Below are 14,327 nucleotides of genomic sequence, written 5' to 3'. Positions count from 1 at the left end.
CATCTGCCCTTCCACTTTTACGCCCACTTTTATTGCCTTGTATAAAAATTAATTACATCTCCAGAATTTGATCAAATTAATATTAAATATTCACACACTTCATTCACACGCTGCTGGACCACAAGCACCCTGACATACTTTTAAGTCCGTGACTTGAGTTACAGAGGCCTTATTGTTCTGTTAGAGGTTGGGGGTTGGTGGGGAGTGGTGGGGAGGTAAAGGTGTAACCCTTATTCTGTTGAGATGCAGATAAGACTGTAGCTATAAAGGTACTCAATGTGAACAATTGCTCTCACACATGTAGACTGACCATGAAGGCTATTTCTGAATTCGACAGCCTCACCACATGCTCTAAAAGGGTCGCGGCTGATCTTGTCGAAAGCAGAAGTGAGAAGTTTCAGGAAAATGAAAAAAAATGGACTTGATACGGAAAGTTCTCAAAGGGCAAAGGCACCTTTATCTTTCTGCAGCTTCTCTCAACTTCTCTTGTCTTAGACATTTATCAGTAATTCTGACTGTGTGAATGTGAACGCAGTTCAGATTCCACCTTCAGTGCCTACACCGACGGCAAAGCTCTCGCTGTGTTTAAAAGAAGAATGCACTCTTTGCTATGCGCAAACACAACGCATAGCAAAGACATAATTTCCCCTTTGCTGCAGGTGATTAGCTTGCTTTATTTACAGATGGGGATTTGCTGTATTTGCCGTCAGCACGCTTGGGCCCCACACAAATGATTCCTGGAGGTGAAGACTGTGGTAGCCTGCAGGGATGTTACTAAGTATTGCATCAGATGGACAGTTTAAGCTATCTCTTGGGATCTCAGACTGTGCATGTGTGCTTGTGTCACTGCATCTCCATGTCTGTGTTGATGTGTTTGTCTTTGCGTGAGAGAAAATAGAGTTGTTATCCACACTTGCAAAGATGATCTGTGCTAATAAATTGCCACCATATTATATTTAGTACATTGTGTAACAACCCCAAAATAGTTAATAATGCAGCTCATGCAGTGATTCAGTTATTAACTCTAAATATACCTATTAAGCTGACAGCATGTCTGCTTTCTGTTAGTTTTTTTCTTTGCTTTGATCATTCTCTGTCAGTTTCCTCTCCTTTTTACACCCCATTTACTTTCTATCAATACTACCCAGGTTAGCTGATGAACATATATCCAATGACATCAGCTCTGCATGGGCTACAGTGCACATGGCACTTATGGAATTCTGACTGAACGATTTTATGTGCCATGGTTGATTTGGCAAAGAGGAATGAACAACTTATGAGTAAAGCATTTACAAAATAACAGCACGGATGAAGTTAGTTTCAGTGTTTGCTAGTTATAAATAAGTATTAGATGTCACAGTTAGGTGTCACCGGGATCTATCATTTACTGATGATATGGAGAAAGTGGGAACATTTGAGACTATTGACTAATATTCAGAGATGTGCCAAAGGGTATGTCAGTGTAGTTAATGCCTGTCAATATGAGGCCTCTTCTGATGTTTTTGAGCCAGTATTCACAGACATTTGCTTCCAGAATATTGCTGAGTTAAGTAATTAGATCTTGTGGTTAAGGGCATCAAAATTCAAATGAAGCCTCAAGAAAAATCTTATAGCATTGCTATTAAATCAAGACATGCTGCTGTAATTAAAGAAGTATTTTTAACATCAGTTGTATGTTTTTAGGCCAGGAGTTTCCAAGCTCTTGATGTACAGCATCATAAAGAAGGGTGTCGAGTTTTATCTAGGTAGGAAACAGGAAATAAAACAACATAAGTTACATTTATTTTCTGTCCTTTTCCGCTTTCTTTGCCTTTTTTAAGCGATTTGTTTATTTTTGCATAGCTCCTTGTGCCTCAAATATTCAGGCTAGACTAAAATGAGGAAATCACTCTGAGCTGCTCTCAACTTGAAAGCAAACATTGCTTTGAGCGCTGATAATGTTAACTATGCCCTCGTCGTTCCAAATTTTGACTTTTCATCCAGTATTTTGTATTTGCTTTTTATTTCCACACCTATTTATACATAGTTACTCCCTGAATGTTTGATTTTTAAATTACTTGATGTACGGACAAACAGGCAAAACACTAAAAAGACTCTTAATCTTAAATAACTCATTTTGTAGTTTTAGAATTGGCTATTGCAATTATGTTGTGTTTAAGCTTTTATTGGTGTAAATGTGTGATTAGGTTGTCACTGTTTCTATGGCAGAGAAATGTGTAAAGGTTGAATTAGTGACAGGCCACCACAGACTCTGGTATTGAGCAATGGCCTGTGGCCAGTGTTCAGGTTTGCTGAGCATAACGCAGTGTTTCAGTTGGTACTGTGCAAATTGACTTTAATGCAAAGAGATATGTGTATCCCGATAAACAGTTAACATTTACTGATGTATCCTTTTCCCATAACAGCAGCGAAACACCATAGTCAACCTCCAATAACGAAGTCTTTAATTCATCAGTCACAATAAAATTTTTATGTCAATACTAAAAAAATGAAAAATTCCTTCCAACCAAAGAGGCCAAAATGTTTAAATATTTTTATCAAAATGACCGTGAACTCTAGAAGAGTGTTCCTCAGAATAGTTTTGCTCTATTCTCATTGCTGAATGACTTTTGGATCAGACTGTAATTCTTTAGGTTCACTGACTCTGCTAGGGGCTGATTTTAAAAAGCACATTGTATCTTCTACTTTTTAAGGCAAAGCAGGATTGACATTTAAGGGGATTTTTTAAAACAAAATAATAGCAAATATCATAACAAATATCGACCATATCTACTGTAGAAACATAACATATGCCTATTCCTATTGTGTGCAGTACATTTAGTAACAGAATCTCACACCTAATGTTGTGCCTTGCATTGTAATTGGGGAAGAACCGCCATACACCTCAGCTATGCTCCATGCTCTTCTGCTTCCTTCTGCTTTGCGTTCAAATGCTTGTAGCTTTGTTTAAAAGTAAATAAATCTTATCATTGTCACATTTTCAGAGTTGATGTACTTTAAAGTCAGCCATAGCACTCACATTTGCACAGTATATCAAATTCATGTGACTCACCCCTCAATTTAAGTTTTGCAGAATCCCATTAAAGAGATTAATTCAAGTCATCCCTTAAATTTAGCTCATAAAATTTTATTTAAAAATTTTTAAAAAATGAATATATTTTTGTTTTTGACATTTTGCAGGACATGTTGTAATGTCCTGCAAAAACCTTGTAATATTTTGTGGTACATGAATGAATCACAAGCAAAAATGCCCTTTAACCATAGATATATACATACATTTTAAAAGATAACATTAGAACTAAATTGCTTCATAATGCAAATCTTGAAGGCATAAAGGACTTTACGCAACTTTTGCTGACACCTTATAGTGACGAATGCGTTTATACGCGGAGGGGAGGTGGAAGAGTGTGTCCAATAGCATGGCCGAGGAGGCGGTGTGTGGTGACACACACAAACAGAGTGAGAGGCGGGCTGTAGCAGCCAGCTGTTGGAAAGGAGCGCTCCTGAATCATCCGCAGCTTCTGCATCAGGTGAATATTTCTGCATCTGCACAAGACCAGAACGCACAACAAGACTCTCGACGCTCATTTAGTCATTTATGTTTCCTATCAGCAACTATTCCTGTTTGACTGGTCCTGATCGAGTGGGTGAAACTAAGAAGTAAACAGAGAAAAAGAAGATCGAGGAACAGGTGAGATCAGATGCTCTATTTTTATTTTTAAGCACGTGTTGAGTTTCTGTTTTATCTTCTTATTTCGGTTTTTAAGGCAAATGAGCGAAGCTTCCTGGGGTTTCCTGTGTAGAGCATTGCATGACACAGCTGTGAGTAAAGTACCTGTTGCTGTGTTATTGAGATGAGGCTATAATAGACAGGAGTGCTTGGCAACTCGGGGACAGACGGGCTATTCTTAAACTGTCTATTTGAAATGACGTCAGCAAGTTATTGGGAATAATTGCCCATAAACGGGTTTAAGCAATGCATTTCTACTTCTTTTTAACTTTTATGATTATTATTATCATTATAATAATAATAATAATAAATAGTTATTATTATTACTTAATTCTTGCTTGGCTTGCTCACTGTGAAAAATGAATCAGAGTCCTTTGAAAGCAAACACATCCCATGAGTCCATTCTAAGTAGACTGCTTCAACTTTTAAGAAGAATCTCGACTAACTTTGCTCTTATTAGAAACAGATATAGATAGATATCTAGACAGACAGGTAGATAGCTCTTTCATCCCTTTACCTGTTGTCCTTAGTCTAATTTAAAGCAAGCATTACTGATTCTGATGTCTTTAATCTTCTGACATTCCTTTGTGCTGGACATGTATCTTTTTCCATTTTTAATGCCCTCAAAGAGGTTTTCCTCTTTTAGTGCGAGGTGTGGCTCATCTTCACAGATAGTTTGAGAGGATGTCAGACTTTCTAACCTTTTGGAAGACTAAAAAAAAAACCTTTTTTCTCTATTTATGGAAAGATCAAATGTTCAGCACATGCCTGCATGCAACATTGCTACTCTGGCTCTATGAAAAAATATCAAGGCAATTCAATTATACCCAGTTAAAATTAGACAAATATTCCCTCGCTATTGCACTGCAAAGGCCCGATGAGCACATGAACCATTTGACCCCAAAGGTGGCAAACAGAGACATATACAGCTAGGTATACTGCAAGATAAAAATAATAAAAAGACCTCTTTTGGTTACCATGCTAGCTATGCAAAGCTTTGTCGAGAACTATAAAGACTAAGAAGCAAAGTGTTCCCCTGGGGCCTTTATTTTATGAGTATGCTTCTGTTTTGATTTGAATAAGTGAGGCTGTCACTAAGACTTCAAATTTTTCAAGATTTGGCCTTCACCTTTTTTAACTTTAGTTCAGAAGGATGTATGTATATGCTCTAATACATACAGAGAGGGAATGGGTGAAGACAGACATCGGCCCACATAACACTGGCCTTTGATATGACATTCACAAGCTGATAAAATGACTAAAGCAGTGAAAACAACAACCCTGTTAGATTTGATTCACACACTGCTTGCAACAGTTAAAGCACATTATACCCATATAGTACAGTAGACATTTTAGGTGTTGCTTCTCTTGTTATCACCATAGTTGTGTAACTAATGCATTCACAGAGCAAAACATGAAAAAAATAGTTTAGCAAAAGCAAAACCCTTTTCTCAAACCATCTTTAATTATCAGTATTTTAATACTACCATTATATATCTTGTCATATTTAACATTCAGTACTGCGTAGAGAGCAGGGCAATCTGCTTTTTCACCATAGAAGAAACCATTAACCTCCCTGGCTAATATGCTTACAAGTGTTTATCATGTTTTTGAAACATTTGAAGCCACCATGCTCTGAATGACTCATGGAAAGGAAACCATTGAAGCAGAACCCCCAATACTCTACAAATGCCCTACTTTTTCCCCCTTCTCATTCATGCATACAGTTCACTGCAGCAAGAAAACATGTCGCGCGATACATATTGTTAATGAGCAACATCAGCAGTGCTAATAAGACCAATTAAAATTACCTTGATGCGCAGGGTTTTCTGTACATGTGCACTGTTGTCCCAGGTAGTTCCCTGGTGATTAGTCAGACGATCCCGGGGTAAAGCAAAGCTCCTGCTGTCCTTGTATGTGTCTGTGCTCAGTGTTTTCCACTGTCTCACCTTTGGGAAGGTATCTGTCAAAGGCACTGTCCTTCCCTAGAAGCCTGAGGCTCTGGGGAAGGTGTGCATGTGCTGAACTATTGGGCAATGACAGGTTAGATGGTGATTCTGTTTTTCATTCATGTCCATTTGATGGCAAATGAGACAAAAAGGAAGATTTGCTTGTTCCGTTTCATGTCCACCTTTTCCCCGAGATGTTCAGTAGTTGACCATGGAGATGAAATGTCACAGGCAGTAGGTGCATGCTGTTTTTTGTTTCTGTGAATGTGCAGACCTCAAATGGCAGTTGTCAAATGGGAAAGTATCCAGATTTAGCTGTGAGGCACAGCCAGGCTTTTCCTGCCCACCTCGGCCTTTAGGCCTTTGACAAACCTACCAAACCACATAGATTTTCTATAGCTAACTCCACGCCGGTTTGCTGGAGGGGCAGCTATATATACCCAGCTAGCCATAGGTTTTAACAGAGCTGTCAGCAGCTCTAATAGTTGACATTTGGTTGTATTTGAGAGGAGCGGAACCTTCGGTAAAACCCTGTGATAAACATCTTTCAGCCTTTTTTAGAACATATGTCCCACTTCCCTCTCTTCTCTACATTAACATGCCTTGATATGAGGTGAAATTGTCTCACTTCTGGTCCAAAAAAAAACCCAGAACAGCTTGGCCTGGTGTGAATTCTTTGTGGTAGTTGAGTTGTTAGTTAGACAGACCAGTGCTGGTTTTGTGGTTCTATTTTTCTGTTGTGCACTTTGTTTTACCGTACAGACATTGGCAAGGATGAGTTTGTCTGCAGCTGTTACTTTTGAGGTTTGTCTTGGCTCTGCAACATATTCAACGAAGCAAATAATGCAAGACTTTATAAGGTAATCGTAAGGGCAACGAGGTGGACTCTTCCAGACATGCCCCAAATTTCTGTGTGCCAAGCTTATGTTGAAGGACAGCGGGTACTTTAGGGGTCGTGGGAACATGGGCTTCATATCCGCTCAGGCACCATCAGGAGGGGCAAGCAACTAAATATAGAGAAGTCACGACGTCTAGAATTAGGGGGGAAAACCAGTGAAAACTCCTCTGGGCTTTAGAGAAATACTGTATGGCCCAGTCAGAAGAGGCAGACCACCACTTAACACAGTTGTTTTACTGATAGTGAGCATCAAACGGAGACAGCTCATACAGGGAGCAAATTTATGGATACATTTGATTTAATGTTGTATTTTCAGCAAAGCCATCTCTTAAAGCGTCAATGTAATTAAACATTCAGTTCCACGTTTTTCTGCTTTGTTTTTGTTTCTATACAGCAGGGATGGGGGGCATTGTTTTCTAGCCCAACAAAAACAGAAAAACCACGGGTGTGAGTTTCAAAAATGGACATTCTCAAGCCAGCCACGTCTTTGCTATTTGCCCCTGAAAATCCTGTTTTGTTTTGTTTTTTTCTGACCTGGCCGTGCATGAGAGAAGAGTGGGTGGCTTTTAGCATTAGCCATCTTTCAAGAACACACCGTTTTCCTTCTACTGTTTGGTTTCAGCTATTGCCTGCTGAACCTTTAAAAAGAGCTATGGACTGTATTTTTAACCCTGTCTCTTGGGGCCGCTTGGTGCAGTCAAGCACTGTGCTGTTGGCCCGGGGGTAACCCAGACTGTCAGGGTGTCATTCTGTGTGGACTGCTAGCCCCACAAGAGCCACGCTAACTTTAGACCGCATCGCTTCATGGTGGTAAAAATAAACACCCTCGCCCCACTGAGGGGAAAGGACTTGAGTCACTTAAAGCAAAGGGATGACATTTTCCCATCAGAATTGTATTAAAGACTGAACATTTATTCTATTCTTATTATAATATGTGATCATATCACCTCAAATTTGTTACAGTAATTAATAATTAGTTCAACTGCTTACAAATGCAAGCTTAAGTATCGAGGTAAATCTTTTTGTGATCTTCGAGAGTAAAGGTTCATTTAATGTTTTAGGTCATTTCATTGATGCTGATTTTCACACATTACTGCAAATGTTTAAGTATGCTGTTTTATTCTAGTATAACACTGATTTTCACTTTGTTTGACAGGTGTCAGACTAAGAAGAGAAGAGAAAATGGGAAGAAAGAAAATACAAATTTCTCGTATTCTTGACCAGAGAAATAGACAGGTGAGCACACATCGTTTCATGTTACGCACACACAGACACATATGTTGTTTTAAAAAAAATATTTCTCAGTAAATATTATCCAGTCCTACTAAAATTATAGTTAACTGCAGGAAGAATAAAAACTTCATCCAGATTATTTGAACAATCAAATACATTTTCTTGTTTTTTAAGTGTCAAATATTATTACAGTGTGAACGTGTGGGCCTTTTCTCTAGTGTAAAAATTGTATATCAATCCAAGACATTTAAAGACATCGCGCTGATGTCTCAGGAAATGTATCAGGCAAATTTTTAACGTTTTCCTCTTCCAGATATGTTTTAGACTCCGTAATTAAGTGTCACTTAAGCTGCAAGCACTGAGTTGCAAAAATAGCTGTACATGTTTCATGCAAATGTGCATGTTATGTAGCCGACGCTGTGGTTGTTTGTTGTCCAACATTGCACTGCAAATATTTAAAACATAGGTTCACTGATTGAAATGCAAATGCAAAGGCATGCAAGGATGACTATTAATGAAATATCAAATTACGATATTTATACTAGTGTGAAACATTATTAAAATCGTGCAGTTTACAACATCACTAGCATTCATTATTTTCTACCCAACGGTGGTAATAGCAAATATTTTGAACGTAAGTGATACAATAACCTAAAGCTGTGAATTTATCAAAAGCCTTAACACCAGTTAAAGTGAGATTATTTTATTTGACAAAAAGACAATCTTTCACACTGAACAAAAAAAAAGGATGTGAGCGTGCCGACAGTCGACACTAGATTAAGGAAATATTATTAAAATTTAAGAACTAACAAGAAAACACACCATTAAACAGAAGAGGAACTGCTTATCAGTTTGATGCTAAATGAATCATGACAGCACCGATTACATATACAACATAGTACTTACATCAACTTATGGCACAGGAGTTACACCGCTCTGCAATACCACAGACAGATATTATCATTTGTACAATACTGTGGCATGAACAAAATTGCTTGCATCATATTTATAGCCTATTCGTGCATTAATATTTGTTCAAATACTACAATTCCATGAAACACCCTAAATATTATTTAAAGTTTTAGCTGTGTTAGGAAAAACACATGATATGCATAGTGAGTTTGTGTACACATCCAGAGCTCTTATTTAACTGTTTTCAGAATGCTGATAAACACAATTTATTTCTCATATCTGATCTTTTTGATTGAAAGTGTTGTGGTGATAAGGTTTGTGTATCTGAATGAAGTGTTTGGTGATTGAACGTGTTCTGCACTGTAAAGTCTCTCTGGGATATTTAATTTAATTTAATTTAATTTAATTTAATTTAATTTAATTTAATTTAATTTAATTTAATTTTATTTTATTTTATTTTATTTTATTTTATTTTATTTTATTTTATTTTATTTTATTTTATTTTATTTTTAATTATCCAACTTCCTTAATTCGTCATGCTCACAACTTTGCAGAGTTAACTGGAGGGAGTTAAAAGTGCAAACCTGTTTTTCTTCTGTCACAGGTGACCTTCACCAAACGTAAATTTGGCCTGATGAAGAAAGCTTACGAGCTGAGCGTGCTCTGTGACTGCGAGATCGCTCTCATCATCTTCAACAGCACGAACCGTCTGTTCCAGTACGCCAGCACAGACATGGATAAAGTTCTGCTAAAATACACCGAGTACAGCGAGCCACACGAGAGTCGCACCAACACGGACATACTGGAGGTACTATTTTAGGAGCTTTTTAAAAAGAAGTATGTGAAAGCTTCTCATACGCAGCTGATCTGAAACATAAACCAATTTTTAACAGAACATGCAATTATTCGATATAAAGCCTCTGGAAGGATATTGTAAAAAAATAATTGGAAAAACAGGTGTTGTATTTTGAGTGAAAACCCTTTCCCGTGACATTGTTGTGGTTCGAAACCATTGTGCTATTGTTGCCAGTAATTTTCCATGTGCACTTTCTCTTCTGCATCAGACCCTGCGTAGGAAAGGACTCGGACTTGATGGCTCAGAGCTTGACAGTGAGGAGAGCATGCAGGTGGCGTCAGACAAGTATCCTCTAAGTGAGGGCATGGATCTCTCTGTGGCTCGCCAGCGCTTCTATGTTAGTGACCACATACTTACTCCTTACTCCGTACTTACACTCAACACTCACAGACCAAACACAGACAAACTGACTTCTAATTAGAATTCTGTGTTACGAAAGCATGTTTAATTAACTGATCTTTAATCCATACTGTTGTCAAAATTACACGTTATGTGTTTTACTCTTCAGGGTCCCTCTCTGCTCTCGCCAGAGGCACAGTTCCTCGTGTCTGCAGGTTGCGAGAATGGTTTTCCCAATTCATCCGGATCCGGCATGACCTCCCACAGACCCCCGAGCTTTAAATCTCTAAACTCCAGATCCAGCTCGGCCAGTCCTGCTGCACCCCATGCACACACTGCATTCATGTCTCCACACTCGGGTTAGTCTCATTAAGTCCTATACCAGAATCATCATAACTACTAAGGGTAGTATCTATTTGTGTATGTCTTGTGTTTGAAAAAAACACGTCAGTTTCTATTGCATCTATGTATCGCTTTTGACAAGTTCCACAAACTTTGGGCCTTTGTCAGGTTCATTCAGGCTCATTTGTGAGTTATTTGTGTTTTTTTAACGCTTTCATGATGAAACCAAAGTCTAAATGATTTTTTAAAATTTCATCTACCACTACAAATAATCTACCAGTATTATTCTACCTTTAAACAGAGTCATAGCTTTTCACATGAAAATCCACGAGCCACTCTTCTAACTTCTTGTTAAATGCTTTCTGTAAAATTCGTGTGTACTGTCAACCATCTGTGCAGCTGGCTGTGAACTCACAGGAAGTGTGTGTGTTTGTGTGTGTATGTGTGCTTGTGCGTAGTCGGTCTGTTATGTGAAACTGGCCCTCCAACAGTGTAACTGCAGCTACAACCAGCTCTGTGGTTTCTATTCAGAATGCATCACACCTGCCTATCATGTCAGCCATCATACAGTCGCTAACTATTTGGATGCACTGGGATGTCATTAAATACTGATCACTGACATTTTTAGTGATTCTAAATGCACTGCTCTGTTTTATCTAAGATTTGACAGTGATTGTTGGTTTACATTGCGTTCGCAATGGACTCTGTCACATGAGTTACAGTATATTCAGTACAGTTGCACATATTATAAGTATTCAGACCTGCCTGGTGTCTCACGAAGGCTTGATACTCATTCAAAGGTTAAAGGAAAAGAAGAAGTTCTTTTTTTCAAAATCACACTTGTATACCGCAACAGAGGGAGGTGATGATTGTATCACAAAGAATAAATGACAGTAGTGGAACGGGCTTAGATCGCTTTTCACTTCCTGCTCCTTTTTTTTACTCTTTAGGTATCGGCTACTCTGTGTTTTCCCATGGCAACCTCAATCGAGCTCTGGACATGAAAAGCCCTCCTCCTCTGAACGTGGGCACTGAAAACCTGCGGGCAGATGGTGCTAATCAGGCCATGGGGGCCACACGTGCTAACCACAACTCCGCTGTAAGTAGCTGTGCTATCCAGTGTGATCAAAACAAATAGGTGTCAGTGCCTCTAATAGATGTCGTACTGCTTCTAAAAACTAAGGTTCTTAATTAAATACCAAAACACATAAATAGTTCTGCAAACTTGGACAAGAAACTTCACAGGTTTTTTGACTCATTCACACCTCTCACAATTATAATGTTCACAAGTTTCATAGTGTTCATACACTGACTTCACTATATCAGTACAAACTCAAGATTTCCAGTATGACTGTTTCCCTTTCTCTGATCATCAGAGGGGTCTTTTATACCAGGGCCTGCACAGCAGCAGCTCCATGGTGGCTATGGGGAAGGCAGGGCTGCTGAGTCACAGTTTGGGAGGATATGGTCTCCCCTCCCCTGGAGCCTCTGGTATGTCATCTGTGTTCTGTTACTATAGAAAGAAAGAAAAAAGAAATATATGAAAAATATATGGCAACTAACAAAGTAGTCATACAGCAATAACTTGACATGTTAACAGGTTATATCAGAGTGTTAATGCCACTCTCATGTCTGTATGGCAAAGCTAAACCTACCACACATATACTCTCTTAGCATAGCTTAGGATAACAACTGCAACGCAAGGATACTGACTGACTGTGGTGCAGTTCACTCCAGAACCTCATTATTAGTGCACAAACCTTGTGTAAAAAGGTTTGGAGTTTGTGCAGGACCAGGAGCTTGGAGAGTTTCAGGTGGTTTTCTGGTGAATTTATCATGAGAAAACATTGCCTTTCTTGCTAAACCCAGGCAGGAATTAGTTCCACAGAAGGTAAAAATAAATAAATAAATAAATAAATAAATAAATAAATAAATAAATAAATAAATAAAGAAGAAGAAGAAAAAGAAAAAGAAAAAGAAAGGGAAATTTTGTTAGGTTTTTTTTTTACACTGTTCCAAATTAAGCAGAACATCTTCTGACTCTAACTTCATCTCTAGTGTACAGACATGAGTGATGGGAGGTTACAGTCTTCTTATCTTGTGCTCATCGATAAAAACTACAAAGGGTATTTCCCAAAACGTCAAACCAGCCTTGCTGTGAAGTTTATCTTATCTTAAAATGAAACCATTTTATTAAACTGTATCTTTTCTCCTGTTTCCCCCCCTGTCCTCTCCAAATCGATGTATATCTATTCTTCCTTTGCAGAGTACAGCCAGCCTGGTTTTTATCACTCAGTCAGTTTACAACGAGGAACAGTAAACCCCTGGCAAGCGGCGCAGCCACCTCAGGAGCCTCATGGGCCTCATATAAATCCTGTGTGAGCATATATTATTCTAGACATAATACAGTAAATCCACTGTATATATAATTTTGAACCATTAGTGATAGTTGACTCTTAAATGCCATGTTCACAAGCAGTTTTGACTGTCTTTAAATTATCTTCAAGCTACTTCTAGTGCCCCTTAGCTGTAACTCCAGGACTGATGACGTGTTTCAATCCAAATTCATTTCCTCCACCCTCTTGTTGTTTTCAGAGGGTCCAGCGGGGGATGCTCTTTCCCCTCTCAGTCCTGCACTCCAACCTCTCCGCATCTGCCGTCCCTCAACCTCAACATCAAATCGGAGCGTAGCTCTCCTGAGCACATGGCCTCACCTGCCTCCCCTCCTCTGCACCACCTCAGGCAGCATTCTCCAATGAGCAACCCCGATTCAGCTCGTCATACCCCTCCAGATAGCCACCCAGCCAATGGCACAAAAGAGTTTGCCAAAACCGGCTACCCACAAGACCAAGAGGAAGGAGGGCAGTCGCTCCGGCAGTTAGAGATGAGCGACGGCTGGCAGAGATAGCCAGCTGCTCCGCTCTACAACCCACTCTCAGTCAACATCTGTCTTCAGACAAAACCATAAAGGGTCGACATATGCCTCTCTTTGTCTCCTCAAACAGAGCTGGTCTCTCCTGGGCAGTGGAGAATTCTTCTCTGCATCACTTGCTTGATCCCATGAGGAGATAGATGCATACAGACTTTTGCTTTTTGTTTGGTTAGAGTTAGTTTTCTGTGTGGAGCTAATGTGAATCAAAAGTACAAGTTGGAAATGTGATTGTTTTCTTGTGACTTTGTTGAAGTTGGGCACAGCAGCAGTGTGGGACCAACTGAATTTCTCTGAAGTGCACATATGAAAAAAAAAAAAACGTCCATACATATTCAGCTTTCAAAGCCAAAATAAAATAAAATATAAAAAAAAAAAATAGGAGGTACTAAAAAAGTAGCTTGACTGGGGTTTTATGTGATAAGGTTACACAACAGGGCATTTAATTGGATACGTTCTTAAAATAAAAGGTTTTTTTTAGTTATCACAGTTTTTCCTTTTTCTCCTTTCAGATGTGAAAATACCTTCGTAATGGAATTTTAATGAGAGAAATCTAGGTATGAAAGCCACTGTCTATTTTTTCCTTAACAACACATAAAATTCAGCTAACAGGAGGTTTCTTCTGTCTGAATTATTTGTTTTGTCCAGACAGTGTTTTATTGCTGTTGCTTTACAAAGCACATTCTCATGTTAAAGCAAAGGCATCCTTTGTAGAGAAACAAAGAAAAAGGAAGTTTCGCTCTGAAAACATCCCAACTTAAATGAGACTGCCGTAGCCTCAGATTGTCTTCCTGTGTCTTGGCCCCACATCTCTTACAAATGATTCACAACAAAAGAAGATATTTGCAGAACTGGAGGGACATTTTGCAGCAGTATCATCTAAAAAAAAAAAAAGAGTTGAAAAAATGTGAACCCACCCTTTTAAGATTCTGGGCATCAATCTGTGTCAGAGATTAGGTCAATGAGCTCTTTGGGATGTAAAAATGGTTTTCTTTTTCAAGTGTTGTTTTGTTTGTTTGTTTTTTAATCTTTAGTATTGTTGTAATATGATCATTTTATGTTGTCAGAAACACTCACAGCAGTCTGCTAAGACCAAAGTGTTTAATTATTGTCCCTCTGCATTGCACACAAATACTGCA

The 14,327-nt window shown here is 38.7% G+C and overlaps 1 protein-coding gene across 2 annotated transcripts; it reads left to right on the top strand.

Moving 5' to 3' along the window:
- The first annotated feature begins 3,399 nt into the window (after positions 1-3,399).
- Positions 3,400-13,578, top strand: mef2b (myocyte enhancer factor 2b). 2 transcript variants are annotated; one of them, XM_026158641.2, is made up of 10 exons: positions 3,400-3,530; positions 3,613-3,691; positions 7,734-7,813; positions 9,327-9,530; positions 9,787-9,915; positions 10,087-10,276; positions 11,210-11,358; positions 11,636-11,750; positions 12,526-12,637; positions 12,855-13,578. In XM_026158641.2, the coding sequence occupies exons 3-10, from the start codon at positions 7,760-7,762 to the stop codon at positions 13,165-13,167; spliced, it is 1,266 nt and encodes a 421-aa protein (XP_026014426.1). In that variant the 5' UTR covers positions 3,400-3,530; positions 3,613-3,691; positions 7,734-7,759; the 3' UTR covers positions 13,168-13,578. The 2 variants fall into 2 exon arrangements, with proteins under 2 accessions (XP_026014426.1, XP_080153042.1); XM_080296916.1 differs by lacking the exon at positions 3,400-3,530 and having other exon boundaries at positions 3,537-3,691.
- Positions 13,579-14,327: the final 749 nt, after the last annotated feature.

Source organism: Astatotilapia calliptera, chromosome 23 (genome assembly GCF_964374335.1).
Source record: "Astatotilapia calliptera chromosome 23, fAstCal68.1, whole genome shotgun sequence".
In the NCBI taxonomy this organism is placed as follows: domain Eukaryota; kingdom Metazoa; phylum Chordata; class Actinopteri; order Cichliformes; family Cichlidae; genus Astatotilapia; species Astatotilapia calliptera.
The sequence above is the reverse complement of the archived record's forward strand: the minus strand, read 5'-3'. Positions and strand labels throughout refer to the sequence as shown.

Bases quoted from the DNA above. Each gene is read 5' to 3' on its own strand.
- mef2b (XM_026158641.2), top strand. From the start codon at position 7,760: ATGGGAAGAAAGAAAATACAAATTTCTCGTATTCTTGACCAGAGAAAT. The intron at 9,531-9,786 runs GTACTATTTTAG...CTTCTGCATCAG, and splicing joins CCAACACGGACATACTGGAG to ACCCTGCGTAGGAAAGGACT. The intron at 9,916-10,086 runs GTTAGTGACCAC...TTTACTCTTCAG, and splicing joins TGGCTCGCCAGCGCTTCTAT to GGTCCCTCTCTGCTCTCGCC.